General features: G+C 39.5%; 1 protein-coding gene across 4 annotated transcripts in view; it reads right to left on the bottom strand.

Annotated features, from left to right (window-relative positions):
• The window catches only part of USP24 (ubiquitin specific peptidase 24), a 151,312-nt gene that overhangs the window by 52,102 nt on the left and 78,879 nt on the right, over positions 1-20,331 (bottom strand). For 3 of the 4 annotated variants that reach the window (XM_081220157.1, XM_081220158.1, XM_081220159.1), the window contains exons 25-38: positions 19,079-19,145; positions 18,828-18,938; positions 17,998-18,096; positions 17,731-17,904; positions 14,374-14,459; positions 14,114-14,207; positions 12,662-12,817; positions 9,675-9,772; positions 6,582-6,677; positions 6,234-6,462; positions 5,371-5,530; positions 4,329-4,484; positions 2,094-2,164; positions 1,256-1,416 (exon numbers count right to left, since the gene is read on the bottom strand). In XM_081220157.1, coding sequence (XP_081076283.1) covers positions 1,256-1,416; positions 2,094-2,164; positions 4,329-4,484; positions 5,371-5,530; positions 6,234-6,462; positions 6,582-6,677; positions 9,675-9,772; positions 12,662-12,817; positions 14,114-14,207; positions 14,374-14,459; positions 17,731-17,904; positions 17,998-18,096; positions 18,828-18,938; positions 19,079-19,145 — 1,758 coding nt within the window. The remainder of the gene's footprint in view (positions 1-1,255; positions 1,417-2,093; positions 2,165-4,328; positions 4,485-5,370; positions 5,531-6,233; positions 6,463-6,581; positions 6,678-9,674; positions 9,773-12,661; positions 12,818-14,113; positions 14,208-14,373; positions 14,460-17,730; positions 17,905-17,997; positions 18,097-18,827; positions 18,939-19,078; positions 19,146-20,331) is intronic. The other variant, XM_081220160.1, reaches the window with a different exon arrangement.

Here is a 20,331-nt window from a genome sequence, read left to right as displayed (position 1 = left end):
GCTAAATTTTATGTTATGCATATTTTGCCGCAGTAAAAAAAAAAAATCTAGCAAATCTGAAAAAAAAAATCATCTCCATGATTGTCTTTGAACTGTCTCTCTTCATTTCCTTTGTCCATTTTTCTATTTGGCTATTGGTCTTTTGTGGTTTATAACAGCTCTTCACATATATTAGCAAAATTGGCCTTCTATCTGTCATATACGTTATAAATCTATTTAGTCAGTTTAACTGACTTTTGACACTATGGCATTTTTTTTCCACATAGAAAATTTTAATTTTTATGGAGTCAACCTTATCAGTCTTTTATCTCATGACTTCTTACTGGGTACACAGTTTCAGTTTAGGATGCTAAAAAAGTTTTGGAGATGGATGATGGAGATGGTTGCACAAAACTGTAAATACACTTAATGCCACTGAGCTGTACACTTAAAAGTGGTAAAAATGTTAAACATTCCGTTATGTATATGTTACCACACTAAAAAAAAAAAAAAAGCCTAAGTTTGGACGCTTATATGTTAGGGGTTTAGAGTAGCTCTAACGTTTCTTCCCTCTAAGGGCTCTAATTTGTAAAGCATATTCATATTGATTTCACAAATCTCTGTGGCAACTTCTAAGCCCCAGAGCAAGGGCTCGCTGGTAAAGCTGAATTAGAGAAACTGGCTTAAACTTGAGGTCAGTGTGGGATCTCTGATCTCCCAGCCTGGGCCTACACTGGGGCACCCCTGCATGCAGGCTTGCCTAAGGAGACAAGATGGGGCAGGCAGAATGGATTTACTCAAGTCATTCTCTGAGCCTGGACCTCAAGCCTTCTTCCATGCCCAGGCATGTATAAAACCAAGAAAGCAAGCTAGAAGGATACCCTAGTACCTCTAGACATTGAGTTATGAAGTAGGCTGAGCTAAGAAAGTGAGGTACAAGTGGACATGGGCAGTGCGACCTTTACACAGTGATCTGGCTTGAATCATGCGGCTTCTCAACCACCAGGTGAGTCCTCTTTCTCTCTGGGGTAGGGGGACCAAGAGGAGCGGAGGTGGGAGTTGGGGTGCTTGAGAGGAAGAAAGCCTGGTAATGTTTCTTCTAACTCTTCTGTCCTGAATGGGGAGAAAACCTGAAATGCCCTCTTTCATGGTACAAATGTTGGAAGAGGAAAGGAGAAAGTCCATCATCTCAATCATGCACTGTGGACTCTGGGGGAGCAGTACACAAATCATCATTCTCTTTCTGTATGATGTGAACTGTTTCATCTTTACGTACCTCTGATTGACTCCTCGCATAATACTAGTTGGGGACCAGAGAGGCAGCTGAGCAGTGAGAATCACACCTAGGAGAAACTGATTTGGCTTCTGCACATCTGGATGGGCTGAAGTATCTGTCTGACTAAGAGTATACAGTTGATCACAGGCAACACGGCGAATCTGAAATGACATTTTTAGTGGCAAAGGAAGTACATCAACCAACACTTACAGACTGCTGAAAAAATTATTTTCCTCCAAAGTCCACCTGTGAAGGATGCTGTAAGGGTTTGAGTATTTCCATCTTTAATGGTAAAGTTTACACTGAATAAACTAGGGCTAATTTAAAACAAGTGTAGTCTGGGAACTAATTTCCCAAATTATTCTAGTACTGTAATCAATAGGTTTATAATTTACTGTAAATGAAAATAAGGAAAAAACTCTTCCACAAGTGCCTCAAAGTTAACTTTCAAGGTCATGTACAAAAATGAGGATTATAAAATCTAATGAAAGTTCATGGCTTGAGGTTGGTCTTTCTTGATTTTGACCAACTTGTTGATGCTTAATGCTAGCTGCCTTGGCCAGCTATGGATACTGAACACTGGCTGTAAGATTTTTTTATAAACAAACACAAGTTAATCACACGGCTAGTCTCTTAACTTTCAGTGAAATATGGAACAGAAAGGAGGGCAACAGTGCAAATGGTCACTTTGCTTTCAGAGTGCTCTGTGGCCTTTCTGTCTGATTCCCTGAGAGGACTAAACACCATCCCTTCTATACTCCCCACAATGTCACAGGTATCCAGAGAGCCCACGCAGAACAGGACCAAAGGGGCTTTTTATAAAGTAAAAAATCCTTACCTCAGCACTTGGTGATCCAAGCAGAATATCAATGATAAAATCAGCAACACAGGGCAAGTTATAGAAAGATGCTAATGGTAAGAATAAAGAGAATGGGAGCAGGGGAGGAAAATAAGTTAGGAAATACATTTTCAAAATTTCAAAAATTCTGAATAATTTCTTAAGCTTAACTATCTTAGAAATCATCTCTTCTTCCACACAGAATCAAATTCAGTGCCTCCACAGCTGCACCCACGTCTCTGAGTCTATCCCATGAGAGCCCAAGGTGCTCAGGAGCAGGACTGTGTCTTGGTCATCTTCACACCCGGACACTTTTGCATGATGCCATGTGCATACCAGTTACAGAATAAATGTCTTGCCTTGATAAAACTATCAATACTTGTGAACTATAAAATAATGTACCCCACAATAAACTTACAAATGATAAAAAAAAGCTTGAAGTTATAATTTTTTCATCTTGATTTGAAAATATCTCTATAATTAAACAATTGCAGGAAAATCGAACTAAAAGTACGGTATATGCTCAAAAGCATTTCATAATGAATTACTTTCATATATAAGCCTTTAAAAGCATTTCTGCCCAAAGTAAATCATTTCTGACATTACTGAACTGTCCCATAAACATCTAACTTTTTCTATATGCTTATCTTGACATCTTATATGATGAGTGTGGATGTTATACTAAATACATAATCATCACCAATTCTATGAACAGGCAGTCTGAATCAGTAATAATAGTGAAGAATAGGGCTCTGATGTGTTGGTACAACTTTTAAAAGTGGAGTTGTTAAGACCTCATCCCTGAGTAAGTATTTATTGAGGGCCTACTACACATCACACAGTGTTTGGGTGCTAAGGATTCAGTAGGGAACAAAATGAACAAAAGTCTCTGTTCTTAACGGAGCTTACCATCTAGTTGGGGAGGGGATAAAGACAATAAACACAGTAGGTAGAGAAATTATATCGTATGCTATAAAGTGACAAGTGATATAGAAAAAAAATAAAGGGTTTTAGGTGATGGTGGGTGAGAGAAGGGTTGCGATTTCTTTAAAAAAGGCAGGGGAAGAACATACCAGGAATTAGGAACAGGCAGTGCAAGGGCCCTGAGGCAGGAATGTGCCTGAGTGTCAGGGAACAGCCAGGAAGCCAGGGTGGCTGAAGCACGGTGCGTTGAGGGGAGAGCGGGAGAAGGGGAAGGCACACAGGTGTCACGGGGGTGGATGGTGTCAGGCCTTAGGAAAGACCTGGCTTTCACTCAGGGTGAACCGAGAGGCCACTGCAAGGTTTTCAACAGAGGAGGGATACAATCTGACTTACATTTTAGAAGGTCCATTCTGGTTACTGTGTGGAGAATAAACTGCAAGGGCAGAAGCAGGGAGATTAGTCAGGGCACTACTGCTGTAAACCAAGTAAGAGATGATGACGGGTCAGAGGGTGCTAACAGTGAAGGTGGTCTAAGGGGTGGAATCTAGATAGAATTTGAAGAAGGATGTGCTGACAGATTAGAAGGGTGTGACAAAAAAAAGGAATCAAGGATGTCTCCCAGAATAAAACTCCTATCAATTCAGATGCGAAATCTCTTGGGCGGTAATGGGCCAGACCAGTAGTTCAGCTCTGGACATGTCAAGTTTGGGAAGTCTATCTGATATCTAAGTGGAGGTGTCAGGGGAGCGGTCCAGGCCGTAGAGCCAAATTTAAGTGTTATCAGCACACAGAGGGAATTTAAGGCTGTGAACGTGGATGTGATTATGTGGAGAGAATGAGTGCAGACAGAGATGACGGACTGAGCCCTGAGGAGTCTAATGTTAAAAGTATGGTTAGCAACAGCCCTCGTTTGCCAAAACCAACAATAAAGACAAAAGGGCAAATCTTAAGTTTCATGATTTTTGATACTGGAGTCATTATCAGTTTAGGAATTGATATATAATTCTACTTCTGTAGTTTATGACATACAGCTTTGGGTTGTTTTAATTCCTCCACTAGATGGTAAGCTCCTGGAGAGCAGACATACTGCCCTGTAACATCTACTGTGGAACCTTGTATATAGAAGGTGCTCAATAAATACCTGTTCAGAATTTAAGTACTCTAGCACTATTCTTACCTATTCCACATGCCAACTTTCCCCTCTGCCATTTCTATTAACATGACCTTATCTATGAAGGGACAGAAATAATTCCTAACAGAAACCTGGCCTTTTACTAAACGAGATGAACGGCAAGTAAGCCTCCTGCATACCCAGTTGTTGGCTCCGAAGCTGCAAGCACGTAACAAGAAGAGACAAAGCCTCTCCAGCAACCAGGGAGTCTTTGGTGGACACGGACTGCTGCCGCACACAGATGCCTGCGTGCAGGGCTACCGGGTCCCCTTCACTTCCAGAGCTGCAATTGCTTCCTGGAAACAGGCAAGCAGAAGGTTACTGTGGATCCCACAGGACCCTTGACATTATAATATCCTTTAATGAGTCCCACAATCCTCAAGTGAAAGTAAAGAGTTCAAGAAGACACTTTAGGCTAAGAAACAAGAGAGACTCAATCTCCTGATTCGAACCTCATTGCTTTGTACTTAAAACACATTTGGAACCATTAAAAAATATGTTTATGAGACAAAGCTAGTGTCAGGTGATAGAAGTAAGAACATTGCAATTTTGGAGCCATGTGGGAGTCCTGGGATATTAGAAATGTTCCTTATCTTGATTTAGATGGGTTACACATATGTAAAAACCCTAAAAATCCTACATATTTGGTATTTCTGCCCTTTACTGTGTGTATGTCATACAGTTTAAAAACTTTTTAACATTGAGGTATATCCACACACACAGATTGAGCAGGGAGACCAAATGAAGCTGAGAAATAAAGCTATTTATAAAGGCCTAACAGAAAATAACAGGCCAAACCAAGAAAATGATTTTTCCAGGTAAAAATTCTAGATGAATTTTTATTACAGCCACAATTACTGGCCTCACTACACTTTTACACTCAGCAAGCTAAAACTCTGCTTGGTTTCTCTATATTCTGTATTTATAACCTTTTTTTTTCTCTTAGTATGACATACATAAATGAAGTATGCATATGCATACATGCATATTTGAATGTGCACAAATCTAGAGTGTTTAGCTTGATGTTAGCTTGATGTTCAGAAACATTTAGTTTTAGCTTACGCTCAAAAACAAGAGAAAAGGCTTTCTCCTTTCTGTGACTCTGAACAACCTATACAAAGATGATTCTTACAGCTACTTCCTGCCCAATATTCTAATTACTTTATCCTTTTTAATCAGTACCTGAACTGCTGAGTCTGTTTCGAATGCCGGCAGGAAACAGAGAATTACTTTCTTTAATTGGTTGGCTACTCCCAACGAGGTCAAGCCGTCCTGCAGCTGCAGCCCATGACAATCTCATGAAACAAGCCACAGTAGACGTGAAATCACTGACTTCCATTGTCTAAGGAAGTATGGAAAGAGTGTTGTGAGAAAAGGTAGTACTTGAGCACATCCCGCTGACTTCAATAACCTCCCCCCGGTCTCAGTTTTGAGACTCGTTTCCTTCCAAGATCATCCACAAGATAGTCTTTTCCATGCTTCCATACTGTTCAAAGACTTTCACTACCCCTCTGCTACTTGTAATACAGAGACTCTACTCTCCATGTTCTGGCTTCAAATTACCCATCAGCAATTTTGTTTTCATAGTTTCCCCTCTTCCACATTCTGCGTTTTGGCCTATGTGAACCACTGTGTGACCACCCACACAGGCTCTGGCTTTCTCTCTAACTGCTCACGCCCTCCCTTTTGCTTGAACAACTATCCTCTCTCCATGCTAATCTCTGTATATCGAATCCCTACCTATTCTTGAAGGCGTAGCTCAAATGCCACCTCCTACATAAAATCATCCGTGATAGCCACACATGAAGGTAATTTATTCCACCTCCTCTCATGGCCTGTAGAATGTTTTGCCTTTGTAGTTCTCTTATAACATTTGATATCTTCTACCTGAATTACAGTTATTTCTGCACTAGTGCTTTCTTTCTTACTCACCATAAGTTTCTTGAAGGCAATATTCATGTCAGTAATTTTTGTATCTGCATACCACCACCAGTGCCTTCTAAATAGGAGGTACTTAATATTTCTTGAATACACAAATCACTTACTTGTATTGCGACTCGAGCAGCAGGGATGATTTCCTCAACCCTAATGGAAGACCTGTCAGACACTGACAGCTGTCGGTAGGATGACTTTTCTGGGGTACCACATAAGGACATCTGCCTGCTTGTCTGCCGGCTGACATTTCGGAACGGGCGAGAAGTAAGTGCTTCTATGCCGTCTTTGGTGAGGTCTTCCTCTAATAATGTCGGCAATGTTTGTCCCACAAGTAAAAATCTTAAAAGGAAACAAAAAGCTAGGCTTAGTCAAGGTCATTTCATACTATTTTAAAGGATGGGATTTGGAAGAAAAAGTCAAGAATTGCCTTCTGAGACTAACGCAACATATTTCCATACCTTGCAAGTTGTAGGCAGATGGAATAAACTCCCTGCCTTGTTTCATAGTCTACTTCTGATGGGATGGAATCCCTCTGCATGACATTTACAACCAAACTTCAAAGAAAAGAAAAAAAAAAAGGCAGATATTAAAGACTTCCATTTCTTTTATAGGAAATTTTCTGTAAGTAATTTGATTGCTTATAAATGTTATCAGTTACTTAAAATTTCTACAAGATCTTTACCTATAAATGGACCATACATATTCCTGTTACAATTGTTTCCTATGGTACATATAACCCTCCTGGTCCATTTAGAATTAGACTCCTTCCTCAGCCCAAAAGATAACCAACACAGAGCGTCTGGATGATTCTCCTTCTCACTAACTGGCTTTGAGTGCAACCCATCAACTGCTAACTTGGTACCAGTAGAACTGTCGATTCAAACATATCTCCAGGGCTTCCCTGGTGGCGCAGTGGTTGAGAGTCCGCCTGCCGATGCAGGGGACACGGGTTCATACCCTGGTCCGGGAAGATCCCACATGCCACGGAGCAGCTGGGCCCGTGAGCCATGGCCGCTGAGCCTGCGCGTCCGGAGCCTGTGCTCCGCGATGGGAGGGGCCACAACAGTGAGAGGCCCACGTACAGCAAAAAAAAAAAAAAAAAAAAAAAAAATCTCCAGGATTGGTGTATTCCACAAAGCTTGTGTTTCATATCCACGACCACCTATATTGCTGCAAAAGCTTCCCAACAGTTCTTCCTGATTCTACTCTTGATGTTTCACCGCCAAAATCTATTCTCAAAAGATCAACCCGAGTGATCCTTTCAAAATGGAGGTCACCATGCAACTGCTCTGCACAAAATCCTCCCATGGCTTCCTATTTCCTTCACGGTAGCTTGTAAGATCCTGCCTATCCGGACCTCTGGTATCCCTGTGACCTCATGCTTCCTGCCCTGCCCCCTCACTCGGCCTCAACCACACTAGACCCCTGCCGGCTTCGCAGGCACCAGGTTTGCCCACACAGGCGCTCGCACTGGATGCTCCTCTCGACGGCTTTCCCCTGTATCTCCAGGTCTTGCTCCCTCCCGCCCTTCAGGTCTTTGTAAAATGTCACCCCATCAGTGAAGCTTTCCCTGATCACCCCACTGGATATCAAACCCTCCCCATCCACTCTTCCTTGTCTTATTTTACTCTACAGCTCTTATCACCACCTGACACACACTTTGACTTCTTCGTTTATTGTTTGCCTTCTGTTCCAGACTGTAAAAGCTTCATGAGGACGTGGATTTTGGTTTCATCTATTCACTGCTCTGTTCCCAGTGCTTAGAACAATGCGGGCATGTACGTTAACTGACATTCAAAAATAAGCCAGAAGTAAAATGCCTTTATTAGCACAGCTCTGTAACTGGCTGAGGGATCTGAAACGAGTTTTAACCTTCTAGTTCCACTTTTCTGTTTCCCACCCCCTTTATCTCCTCAAGGTCTCACCCAACTTCTCTTCCCCTGAAGGCCTCCAGACAGGAATTCCTTCAATTACCCTCCGTTCAAACTTCAAGTTGGTCTTCACTCCTTCCTCCCCCAGATGAAATGGCATGCCTACTTCTTTCTGGGGCAAATCTCCTTCCAACTGCAGTGGAACTTAGCCCCATCGGTTGATCATCCCCCTGTCTTTTATCTTTATTCTTTTCTTTTTCATTGGCCCCTTTTAGTCAGCCTACAATGAGAATCAAGTCTTCTACGAATTAAAATCAAAACCGAAGAGCAAACTTTTCCCTCAGTTATTCTACCCTTCAAACTCCTGTCACCTCCTTTTTCTCACTCAACATCAATAAGAAATTTCTACTGACTGATTCTGCTTCCCACCCTTACACTTGCCACGCAACACCTGGCCAGCTGCTTACGCCCTAAGGCTTTCCTTACACACTGATGTCTCCCTGAACCTCTAGTGCCATTCTCCACTTCTCTCAAGGGCATCATGTCCAAACCGTCCTCTTCACATGACTCACAGGGACCTCGTGTGCAATCAAATTCTTGACTTTCTCACTTTCCTCCATCTCGTTCCATATTTATTTCCCATATGGATTAAAGATTCACCACTCACTCACTCTCTCTCCCAAGCTAGAAATCACAGGCCATTTTATAAATGTTCCTACCCTATATCTAGTCATAAAGACTTGCCTACTCCCCCTTATAAATGTCCTTCTACCACACTGTCCCATATTTAGAAAGTGTCACCTCTCCTCTGGAACAGACATAGTTCTTATAGTTCTCCCTGCCTCCAGCCTCTCCCTCCCACTTCTATTCATCTTCTCCACTGTAGCCAGAGTAACTGTTCTAGGTAACTCCTGGGTTAGAAACCTCCTGTTTTTCCATGGTCTACAAGATAATGCTGAAATTCCTCAATGTGACCCCTCTTTACATATTTCTCTCCTTCATCCTTTGCTCTAGCCTCACTAGGCAACTGTACTTCCCAAGACAGTCCATGATGCTTTCACTCATCCCCACCCCACCTCTGGCTCAGAGTGCCCTTTTCCCCTTATTTACCTAGGGAATGGCGACTCATCGCTCAATTCCTAGCTCAAATGTCACTCTCTGGGAAGCATTTCCTACACTTATTATCCTAAGCAAATCTAACCATTTAACCACTGCTTTCTTCCCCACCCTGCAAAGCACTTTTTATAAGCCTCTGTTTTGATACTTACAATAACTGTTTGTCATTCTTTATTAAACCATGAGGCTCTCAAGGGCAGGGATAATATCTTTGCACCCCCATCACTAATGCCTTGCACAACATAGATTACCGACAATCAGATTCACCTTAGCTCAAACTGATGTGGGAATGAACAGAAACAGTAAGCCTTCTCTCCTCTACTCAAGAATTTCCCTCACTACCAGAGAGGAAAGAGACATGCTTCTGTCAGTTTTCCAAATAATCAAAAGTCATAAAATGAGTTAAAATATTCCAAAGATTAAAACATCATTCCTTCTTATTATAACTCTCATAATGCTTCACATAATGCCTTGTAAGAATAAGCAAGGCTTGGTAGGAGAAAGTAACTAAAATAACTAGATTCATTTTCTGCAATTCATATAACATAATATCGAAACTCTAACCTCAAACCTCCTGCTTTGAGGAAGTTCTCACAAAAGGATTTTGCACAGTTTCTTGCCATATCATCATCAGCTGTTGGCATGAGTTTGGAGCTTAGAACCTTGGAAAAAGATAAGCACAATTAATCACCCAACATTTCCAGTTGAAATTACTCCTTTATACTAAGTAAAACAATCAGACAATTTGAGTCAGAATCTCTTTAAATGCTGCTCTTCTTTTTACCCCCAGTAGAGTAAGGAGGCTGATGTTTCACAAATAAAATAATCACATTTTCCAAGTTCCATTTACTTAGCATGAAAAATTTTTCTGTTTTTGAGAGAGCTGGTATATTCTTCTTTTTATGAAACCAGCAAATGTGAAAGTCTCAGGCTCCCAGACTTAGATAAGAGCAGGTAACATTATGTGTTATGCTGATATGTTCTAGAAAAAGTATATAAACTAAAGTCTTTGAAAACAGCCCATTTATTATAAATGCTGGATGAGTTGCCTGATAATGATTCTAACTCCTATTTACTGGGCACCTATCTACAAAGTACTAGGCATAAGGTAAGGTACTTAACATGCATTCTCTCTTAATCTCACTATGCACAGCACAGGTATTTTACTCTACAGGTAAAGACTGAGACCTGAGAGGTTAAGTGACTTCTCACCCGAGGTCACATAGTTAGAATTCAAGTCCAGATGTGCCTCACTCTAATACCCATGCCCCTTTTATGACACTGCAATACCCACCTAAAGGAAAGCTCAACTAAATATTCTGGTATAGTAGAGAATCATTTCACATAAATAATCATACTGTGGTATGAGATTACAAATCTAGCTCACATTCTAGTTTTACCACCGACAAGCTGAAAGATCTCAGATATGTAATTTTCCTTTTTTGCCTCAGGTTTCTCATCAGGTAAATGAGGACAATAATTACCTTTACCAGAGGATTGTCTGTAAGTAAGATAACACAAGCTTAAGGTGCTTTAGTACAAGCACTGGCACAAAACAACTGCCCAGTAAACAACTGCTTATTTAGTAAAAATTTTAAAAAAATTTTTAAAGCTCATTGCTGCAGTTTCCCCAAGGTTTTAATCTAGATGAAATTCAAGATCCTTTTCTATTCAAAAAAATCTGCTTCTATGAACCTATTAGTTTTACGAGCTTAGATTTTTAATGTGGTATTTTTGTTTAAAGATGCTTTCTTCCTAAGCTGCCCTTTGGGAAACAGGCTCACCAGCCTCAGATCACAAGCATCACACAGGAGAATGGGAACCCTCTGCCATCCTAACCCCTCCTGAATGTCAACAGCCACATGCACACACTCCCCATGTTTAATGGACAATTTAGTAAAGATGGAAGGTTTCTCCAAAGGAATGGGTATTTGGAATATCCACTTTGAATTTTCCTAGTAGGCAAACATAAGTTAAAGATTGAAATGCAAGGACATTAACCTTGCAGGTAATAGTAAAAATAAGTGCTCTGGGAGTGTTAGGTTTTCTACATTTTTTGTGTCAAGCAGAAGAAAACCTATCAGAGGAATTTCCAGTTAATCAGAAGTCCTAAAATTATACCGGAGATAATTTATATAACCCCTTGGCTCTAAGATAATGCAATCTAGGTAGCCAATGACAAGCTAGACCCACTGTTGGGCCATTCTATTTCTCTGGGTGCTCTCAAATGTGGGTGTTAAAATTTATACCTTAACTTTTTGAGACAATCATTCAAAAGCAAATGACAAATCTGGCAGTAATTGTAAGATGCCAATTTCATAAGCTTGAGTTGGCCAAAAATTTCTAAGTAATTTTCTGTTTTAGAATATTGTATGTATTTTTAAATGTCTGCAAGAAATAAGGACATTTTATTTTTTAAATATTTGCTAGATATTTTCTCCTTTTGAACCCAACAGATGTTTTCACAAGAATGACTATTTTAAGGCAAATATGAAATGTTAACACAGCTCCACCATATAAATGAGTGAAACATAAAAATGAATGAATGTAATTTTATACTCCAAATTAGATTGTCAGATGAAATAAAACTTGGAAAAAATGCCCAAGCAGGTAACTTCCTACCAATTATGACTTATGTTGTGATTCAAAACCTACTGAAGATAAATGGTAATTTATCTTGATGATTAAGGTTGCTTAGGCACTGATCTGGATTCCTTAATAAATAACTGACTGGATAGAACATATGAGGGCAAAGCAAAATCATTCAGGGATTTATTTTCTCCAGATCTTAAGTGGCCTGAGGGTCCAGCCCCTCATCCTCCAAGAGTGGGCCACTCTCCACACTGCTTTGTTACTGTTTTCATTTCATGACTCAGCCTATCCAGCCTCCCCTATGTCTTACTCATAAGATCTTGGAGCAATTATCTTGTCTTTTCAACTCTGACCCTTTAAATACCACAATGACTTGCAGACAGTAAACAGTTAGTAAATGTTTACTGAACTAAATCTACTAGTTTAAAGCTACTATTGGGAAGAAGAGTAATAAAAATATTCTTTTGTTCAAATGCTTTCAATTCTTTTTTTGTAACCTTGAAATAATAATGTTAATGTGACTCCTGACAAACTCCTTATAAAGCTTCATTCATGGCCACAAATTACAACAGCTTTTTAAAAATGTTAGGATGCATTTAATAACAAGAAGGCTGAGGATTAGTAACTGATGTTATACAGACTTGCAAAACTTCCAGAGGAAGATAATGACACATTTTAATACAAAACAGCTTCCTAATTATTTATTTACATGCTATTTTGCAGGTATAACAATGCACACAGGTATAAATTGAAAAAGAAAACTGAGCATTTTCAAAGTCCAAAACAACAAAATACTTCAATTTATATTCTATTTTTTACTTTTATTAAAACTAATTTTTTTAAATGAACCATTCAAACATAATAGAAACCTATTTACTTATTTCTGATATCTGAAAGCATGAACCTTTAGGCCAAAAGGAATCTGTTAAAATGAGATAAAAAGAAATGCGGTTTCTTACTTCTAAGTTGTAGAGCACTCTGAAGGTGGACATTCCTGGAGCGAAAGATCGAAACAGACTTTCTAAAATTGAACTGGCGCTTGGCTGATGCTGCTGCTTGGACGAGAGGGATGGAGATTTTGAAGACTGAGCACTTGTTTCAGACAGCAATGTTTTCTAAGTTTAATAGAAAGAAAAAAGGAATATACAGCTCAAAAGCACAAATTAAAGAGAAGCAGATATCACTACATACTCTAATATTTTTTCCGACTTTAATATAATCAAATCAATGGAATTTTCTAAAAATTAACCTCAAAGCCACATCACTCTAATTATTAACAAAGCACTGAACTCCATCACACAGACAGTAAATGCTCAACAGCATTCCAATCCTACAGGAATGCTTCTGGGATTGTATTCTAAGCAACACTAGTAGGGTCATCCTAATTTGTTTCTGTGTTTTTAACATTTGTACCACTAGGGGACTTCCCTGGTGGTCCAGTGGTTAAGACTCTGCACTCCCAATGCAGGGGGCATTGGTTCGATCCCTGGCTGGGGAACTAAAATCCCACATACCGCAACTAAGCTCGCGCACCGCAACTAAGCTCGCGCACCGCAACTACTGAGCCCATGCACTCTAGAGCCCTCGCACTGCAACTAGGGAAGCCCGCGTGTTGCAGCGAAGAGCCCTCGCAGCCAAAATAAAATAAATTAATTAATTAAAATAAATAAATAAATAAAATTTGTACCACCAAACATTGATAATTAAATTATAAGATTCCAGTGTAGTAGTTTTGATAATTTTTTTAGTTAGTACAAGTAATAGAGTCTTTAATTACATTAGCTCTCTTCCTCCTCAAATTAATATATAAGGTACATGTGACATGATTATGAGCTCATCTAAACTATAATCACTGAAATACAAAATTCATAACTTAGTTCTAACAGCTTTGATCTAAATGAATTTATTCTGAGAACACAAACAATATTATAGATAAAACACAATTTCATTATATATATACGACTCTTAAGGAACAAGGTTCTAAACGTTAAACAAAAGGAACTTTAAATATCAACTGTGAAAATATTGAATGATAACCCATTTACGCAAGCAACTCAAACATATGCAACAACCACATTCAGAGAGGCGTCATAACAGAAGAAAAATATCTCAACTCAATCAGAACTAGAGTCTGACCCTAGCCAAGACCGTTCATCACTCTGCGCTTGGGTTTCCTAATATAAAACATGAAGGAGGTGGAAGCAGATGATAATAAAGGATCTTCCAGTTCTAAAATTTGATATCATTATTTACAGCAAAGATTTTACAGCAACGGTATTTTTCTAAATTAAAAAAAACTGTTATGGGAAAGATGATATCGTATGACCTTAATGTGATGTCATGATGTATTTTCACTGAATCATGATATAAAATTTCCATGCCTGTTATATAACTATCCAAGATACTCATACCTTTCTTCCTAAAGAATCAAGTTGATCAAGGGCTTCCTGAATGGCTGGATCAGTGGGTATCAAGAGCAGAAGCTTTCGTACTCGTAGAGTTATCCTGAAATTTTTCAAATATTAATTTTTTTTCCACACAAACCACAGTTTCAATAACAAAGTCATTTAGTATGGGATGTGAAGTAACATACATTTCAAGTGAACATTTACTGGGTTCCCTAACTTTAATAACTTTCTCTCTTTCAAGCTTTGTAAACATTTCTATTTACCTTGGCTCCTCTAGATTGGCCAGCTGGTAAAGCATGTCAAATACATTACACACAAGCGCCATCACAACACCAGGGAGGGATTTCTCCTGAGGGAGGAAGCAAAACATAAATGCAAATTTACAAAACAATTTTCTCCTTTTCTAATCAAAGGTACAAACAATAAAATTACTGGTTCTTAAAGATTGGCTACTGCAAAACTTGAGGGAAGCATGGTGCTTATCTGCCTCAAACAACAACACACGGGAACACAGTGAGGGACCACTCCCTCTCCTAGCGTGCGCATCACCTGGGCTCTCTTCTCCTACCACCTGCTGGCGAAGGGGCTAAGGCACCAAAAAGCAGGCAGCGGCAGAAGGCAAAAGGAAGGGCAGATGTGATGAACAGAATGGAGGGTGGGCACCGTTGGAAGCTGATCATAGCTTGGCAGGAGCAAACAAGGCAGACTGATTTAAAAGCAAATTCATTCAGAACTCTAATGCAAAACTGATGAATTCATAAAAGTGCTAACAAAAGATCAACATGTAAAAAAAATTAATTACATGGGACTGAGTGAACTGATGAGGATGACTATAATTTTTGTGACTTTCTGTTTGAATAATAATAAAAAAAATCCCACAAGGACTCAGAGGCAAAAAATATACAAATCAATTTTCACTGCAAAGTAAAGGAGCTGTTACAGTGGAGGACTACTGGACTGAATGTCAATATTATTACACAGTATGAGTGTGTTTCGTGTTTGGTAATTGCAATCATTGTTGCTTTTGTTGTGGTCATCCATTTACAATGCTTGGTGTCAGTTTATTTATCTCTTGTAAAAATAAAATACAGTGTGTGTGTGTGAGTTGTGAAAAAAAAATAACGGGAGTCAACCGTATTAAAAAAAAATTCAAAGTGATATATACAAACACACACACTCACACACAACCACATAGATATATATGTAATTTGAGAAAAAGAAGTTGGCCTGTTTTTTTCAAGGTGAAAAAAATGGATACAACTGTATAGAAGAGATTCAGATGTGATTAAAGTACTATGTTCTGGTATAAGAAATAAAAAAGCTAGACATCACTATAGAATATATTTATATTTGGGAAGGTTTTTAATAAATTCAGGATAAATATGAGATAGTTTAAAAATGTTAAACTCAAAGATGCTATGTATGTCATTTCTGTTGCTGATAAACTGTCATAATACTGCTCTGAGTATGATTTCGTTCTTAAATTCTCACTACATATAAGTATAGTTACTTTTTAAGAAATGGCACAATACTAACATTAACCCTGCAGGATTCTGTGGTATCTATAAGCAAGGCTATGCTCTCTAAGTTAAAGAGACAGCCATGTAAAGATCTTACATTTGTAATTAAATGAAAGGACTATACATAATAACTATGAAAAAAATCCCTCTCTGTCATTTAAATACCTTTATTTCACACGAGGGCTGGTATTATCTTACTTTCTAGACTATAAAAGCATAAAGAGCTGAATGGTCTTGTTAGTTTTGTACCCCTGGTGCTGAGCTCAGTTCCTGGCACAGAGAAGGTACAGAAAACCCTGATTCATAAAATCATTCAACAAATACTGATTACCTATTATGTTCTAGGCACTGTTTTAGGTGCTGGAAGTACAGCAGTGAGCAAAACAGACAAAGGTCTGCTCTCAAGGAGCTTAAATTTCACTGGGGGGAGAGAGAGAGACATTAAACAAGGTAAATAAAATATATAGTATGTTAGGCAAAAATAAAGTAGGGAAGGGAAATGAGACGTGCAGGAGTACCAATAGGTGGGAAGTTTAGACAGGACTGCCAAAGAAGGCTCACCAAGAAGGCAACATTTGAGTGAAGGCTGAAGGGAGTGAGGAAGAACCATATGGGTATCAGGAAAGAACATTACAAGCACAGAGAAGAGCAAGTGCACAGGGCCCACTATGTCTGAGGACCAACATGGAAGCCAGTGCAGCTGGAGTGGTGAGAGTGAGGGTGGGTCATGGGGGAACATCTCAGTGTGGGGGATAGACCAAGTAGGCCCTGAAGGTCCCAGTAAAGACTCTGGCTCTTACTCTGAGTGAGATGGGAGCCGCTGGAGAATCTGAGCTGAGGAGTGGCATAATCTGACTCTGTTTAAAAAGATCATGGGCTGTTGGGTGCTACACAGAGAAGAGACTGAACTGGTATAGGGGCAGAAGCCCTGAGACCACTTAGAGAACCCTCCAGATGAGCAATGATGGCTGCTTGGATTGGTGTGGAAGCTGTGGAGGTAGAGAAAAGGAGCTAGATTCTAGATGAATTTTAAAGGTAGAGTCAAAGATTTGCTGATGGTTAGGGCTATGAGAGAAAGTAGGGACCCAAGGATTTTGGCATGAGACACTAGAAGAATGAAATAGGCATTATCTGAAATACGGCAAGACTGGGATGAAGAGGTTTGGGTTAGGGGTTAGGGGTGAGGTGGTGGGAAAGGGGATATCAGGAGCTCAGTTTTGGATGTTAGGACTGGGATGTCTATCACACATTTAAGAGGAGATGCTGATTAACTAGTTGGTTCCATGTACCCAGACTTCAAGCTGAAGATAAAAACTGGGGTGTTATCAATATACATACAATATATAACGCTTTGAAACTGGATGAGATTCCTAAGGGAATGAGCGTAGACAGAGGAAAGGTCAAAGGACTGAGCCAGGGAACTTCTTTGTACACAGATCGGGGAGATGAAAAGGAGGCAGCAGAGGAGACCAAAGAGGGAGAACCAGAGCGGGAGGGGGGAGCCAGGGGGGTTCTGAAAGCCAAGGGGAAAAAGTATTTCAAGGGGAAGTGATCACATGGATCAACTCTGCTGAAATGCCAAGAAGATGAGGATTGATTGAGAGGTGGACATGACAGATTACCTTGCAGAGTTTATTTTTGAGAGGGGTCAGGAGAGTATGGTAAAGAGAGCTTAGACAACCCTTTCAAGGAGCTCCGCAGATTTGGGAAGGAGAGAATGGGGACAGGAATTGAAGCTGAAACTGGGGTGAAAAAAGGTTTTCTAAAAAGAGGGTAGAAATAGCACAGCACGTTTGAATGTTAATGGGAATGACCCAGGAGAGGAAACTCAATGAATTAATGAGGAGAGATATATGAGAGGAGCAGCAAGCAGTGGCCAGGCAGAATCACTTAGACTCAGAAGATTCTGTGGTTCAGAAGACTGACAAATTGTGTATCTTCTTCTCCCAGCTGAATCCCAGCATTCCTCAGTGATACAGTTCTGAAGCGGCAGGACTTGTCTGAGAGAAAAGGACATAATCATGCAAATCTACATGGGCCGAAGGCAAAACTTAATGATGTTACGTTCTTGTTCTGAACTGGAATATTATCGCTCAATACCTGCTCCATGGCATATGATGAACTAAACACCCCACTGCTGCTGCTGCTGGAGCTGGTTGAGGAATCTGCGGAGCTCCCAGACGGGGTCCCACTGCCAGAAGTCTTTACTGTGAGGATTTGCTCATCAGAAAAGCCCAGCTGGTGGAGGAGCTTTTGATCTTTATTCACTGTCAGCTGTAAAAAGTGGTTTCTTAATTACTGAGAAGGAAAGGAGAGGAAAATACTGATATCAGACTAAAGTGCCACAAAATGTTTATTTACACCTACCAGACTATCATTTGTAAATATCTGTATACTATCCACTGGAGAACACAATTGCTTGGCTATCTTCCACCGGACACTCCCTATGGTTTCATTACTGTGAGCCTGTAAAATGAAATGAAACACTGTTCTGAGTAATTCACTTATTTATCAATTTAAACAACTATTAGTGAGCATCTGTTATGTACTGGGCACTGTTCCAGAACCTGGGAACACAGCAGAGAACCCAAAGTCAAGAATCCTGCCCTTGTGAGGCTTCCCTCCTGCAGTAATTAAATATTCTATTCCATACTCCATTCCCCAGCACGCAGGGAATGAAATCTCAAGTCCTTCTTCCACTGGAGTGTCTTCCACTCTTCCCCTTCTCACTGTGCTCTAGTCACACCAGCCACTTTCCTTGTCACTGAATAAATCAAACAAACTCCCACCTCAGGACCTTTGTACCTGCTGCTCCCTTTGTGTGGAATGCTCTTCCCCAGAAATGGCTAACTCTGTCGCTTCATTCAAGTCTCTGTTCAAATGTGATCACCTCAGAGACCTTCCCTAACCGTTCTTTTCTAAAATATGTCATGTATACCCATCTTATCCTGCTGTCTTCTTTTTTAACCTTTATAACATTCGTTATCACCTGATATTATGTATTGACTTATGAGTCTGCTTATACCCTATCAGCTTCCTTTCATTTCAGGTCTTTATTCTAAATTTGTTTTCCAAACAGCTTTTAGAATAGTCATTCATGCAGCTAAATAAACAACAGTGTTCAATCTCAATCAACAGTGTTCTTATAAAATAACATGACAATACGGAAATGGCTTCAGAGCTTAATGTAAACCTACCTCTACAGTGAAGGTATCTTTGGTAGACTCATAAGTAACATTAAGAGTTAAAAGATGTCCATGGAATGAGGCACCATGAGGTAGAATAGTTCGGGGAACAGAGTAAAAATCCTTGAAAAAGACAGAGCAAGTCAAAAGATACAGCAAGTGGGATGCACAGCGCCACTGTTAAATGTCACAAAAATACACTCCTAACACATTGAGACTAATTATAGGATGATACAGTTGCTTTACAAAGAAGAGAGGCTTACCTCTATAGTGATCACATAGCGTTCTGCCAGAAGCAGCAATCTCTCAATTATTACAAGTTTAGTGGATCTATGAATTAAAAAAAAATTTTTTTTTAAATACTTGAAATGAACTGCTGACTTGAGCTCAATTTCAGTCTATTTCACCAAAACCACAATCACAATTAGCCCTCTCTGGTCAAAGACTGAAATCTGCAAAGACTAACTTCCTTTTCACTCAAGGGGAAGGTGGTTCAAGCAGGTCACAGCTGTCGCACACAGATGGAATATGGGGCAGAAGCCTGCCCCTCCCCACGTTTCCTTTCCTGTTCTTTTCTTTCTTCTTCTTTTTCTTTTTTTAAACAGTTGTCCCATAAATAGAGGACCTGGGTCTCCTCTGGGTCTGCAGGCTTATTTGTCTACCAATCCACCAAGAATGAACGATCGGTGAGTTTGAATCTCATAACCTTACAACTAAGATATGCCACATAATTCTGTAAACACACAGAATCTGACTTAAGTTCTGAACTGCCTGAAATTTACAAGACAAATGCAAACCATTAAGTATGCCACAAATGAGAGCTGCTGTTTGTTTTACTTAGCCTAAGAATGAGGCAGAAGAAAAGGACGAAAAAAATTGTTCATCTGGTTTAAGTGACTAGTCTGTATAGTTAAAACATACAACGTAAGAATTTGTTATCCCAAGGGTTTTCAAAGTACTTAAGAAATCAACACACATCAAGAGACATAACCATCTCTGGAACAGAAAACACACAGCAAGGAACTGTGGCACTCTCACAGACTCTGAAAGTGAGACCTGAGACCTCTTTTGGTTAGACTTAAGCAATCTTATCATTTGAAATAACAGGACTCCAACATCCAGCAGTTTGTACAGTCACAGCTCCACACTTTATTAAACACTACATGTGTTAACACTAACAAATGAAAATCCAAGTGCCCTTAATTTAAATATTTACTATTCCCGAGAGTCTAAGTATTTTGTACAGGTGTATTTCTAAATCTGGAAAGTTTTCAGATTTTCTAACAATACGTATGCTGATTAGCAGTACTGGAAATTTCACTTTAAAAAGAGTTGGTTAAACGCATTTAACAGAGTTCTAAATTCTTTCAGTTTATGGGCAGAAACCAGAACTTGATATTCAGATGGAACATCTTGAGGAAATATTTAAGTGCTTAACAAGTGAATTGTTTTTTTTTTGTTTTTGTTTTTTAATTTTATTTTTTTTATTAGTTTCTGCTTTATAACAATGTGAATC

Source organism: Mesoplodon bidens (genome assembly GCF_964165515.1).
Source record: "Mesoplodon bidens genome assembly, chromosome: 2".
NCBI classification, from domain to species: domain Eukaryota; kingdom Metazoa; phylum Chordata; class Mammalia; order Artiodactyla; family Ziphiidae; genus Mesoplodon; species Mesoplodon bidens.
Note: the sequence above shows the minus strand (reverse complement) of the source record. Positions and strands in the feature narration are given on the sequence as shown.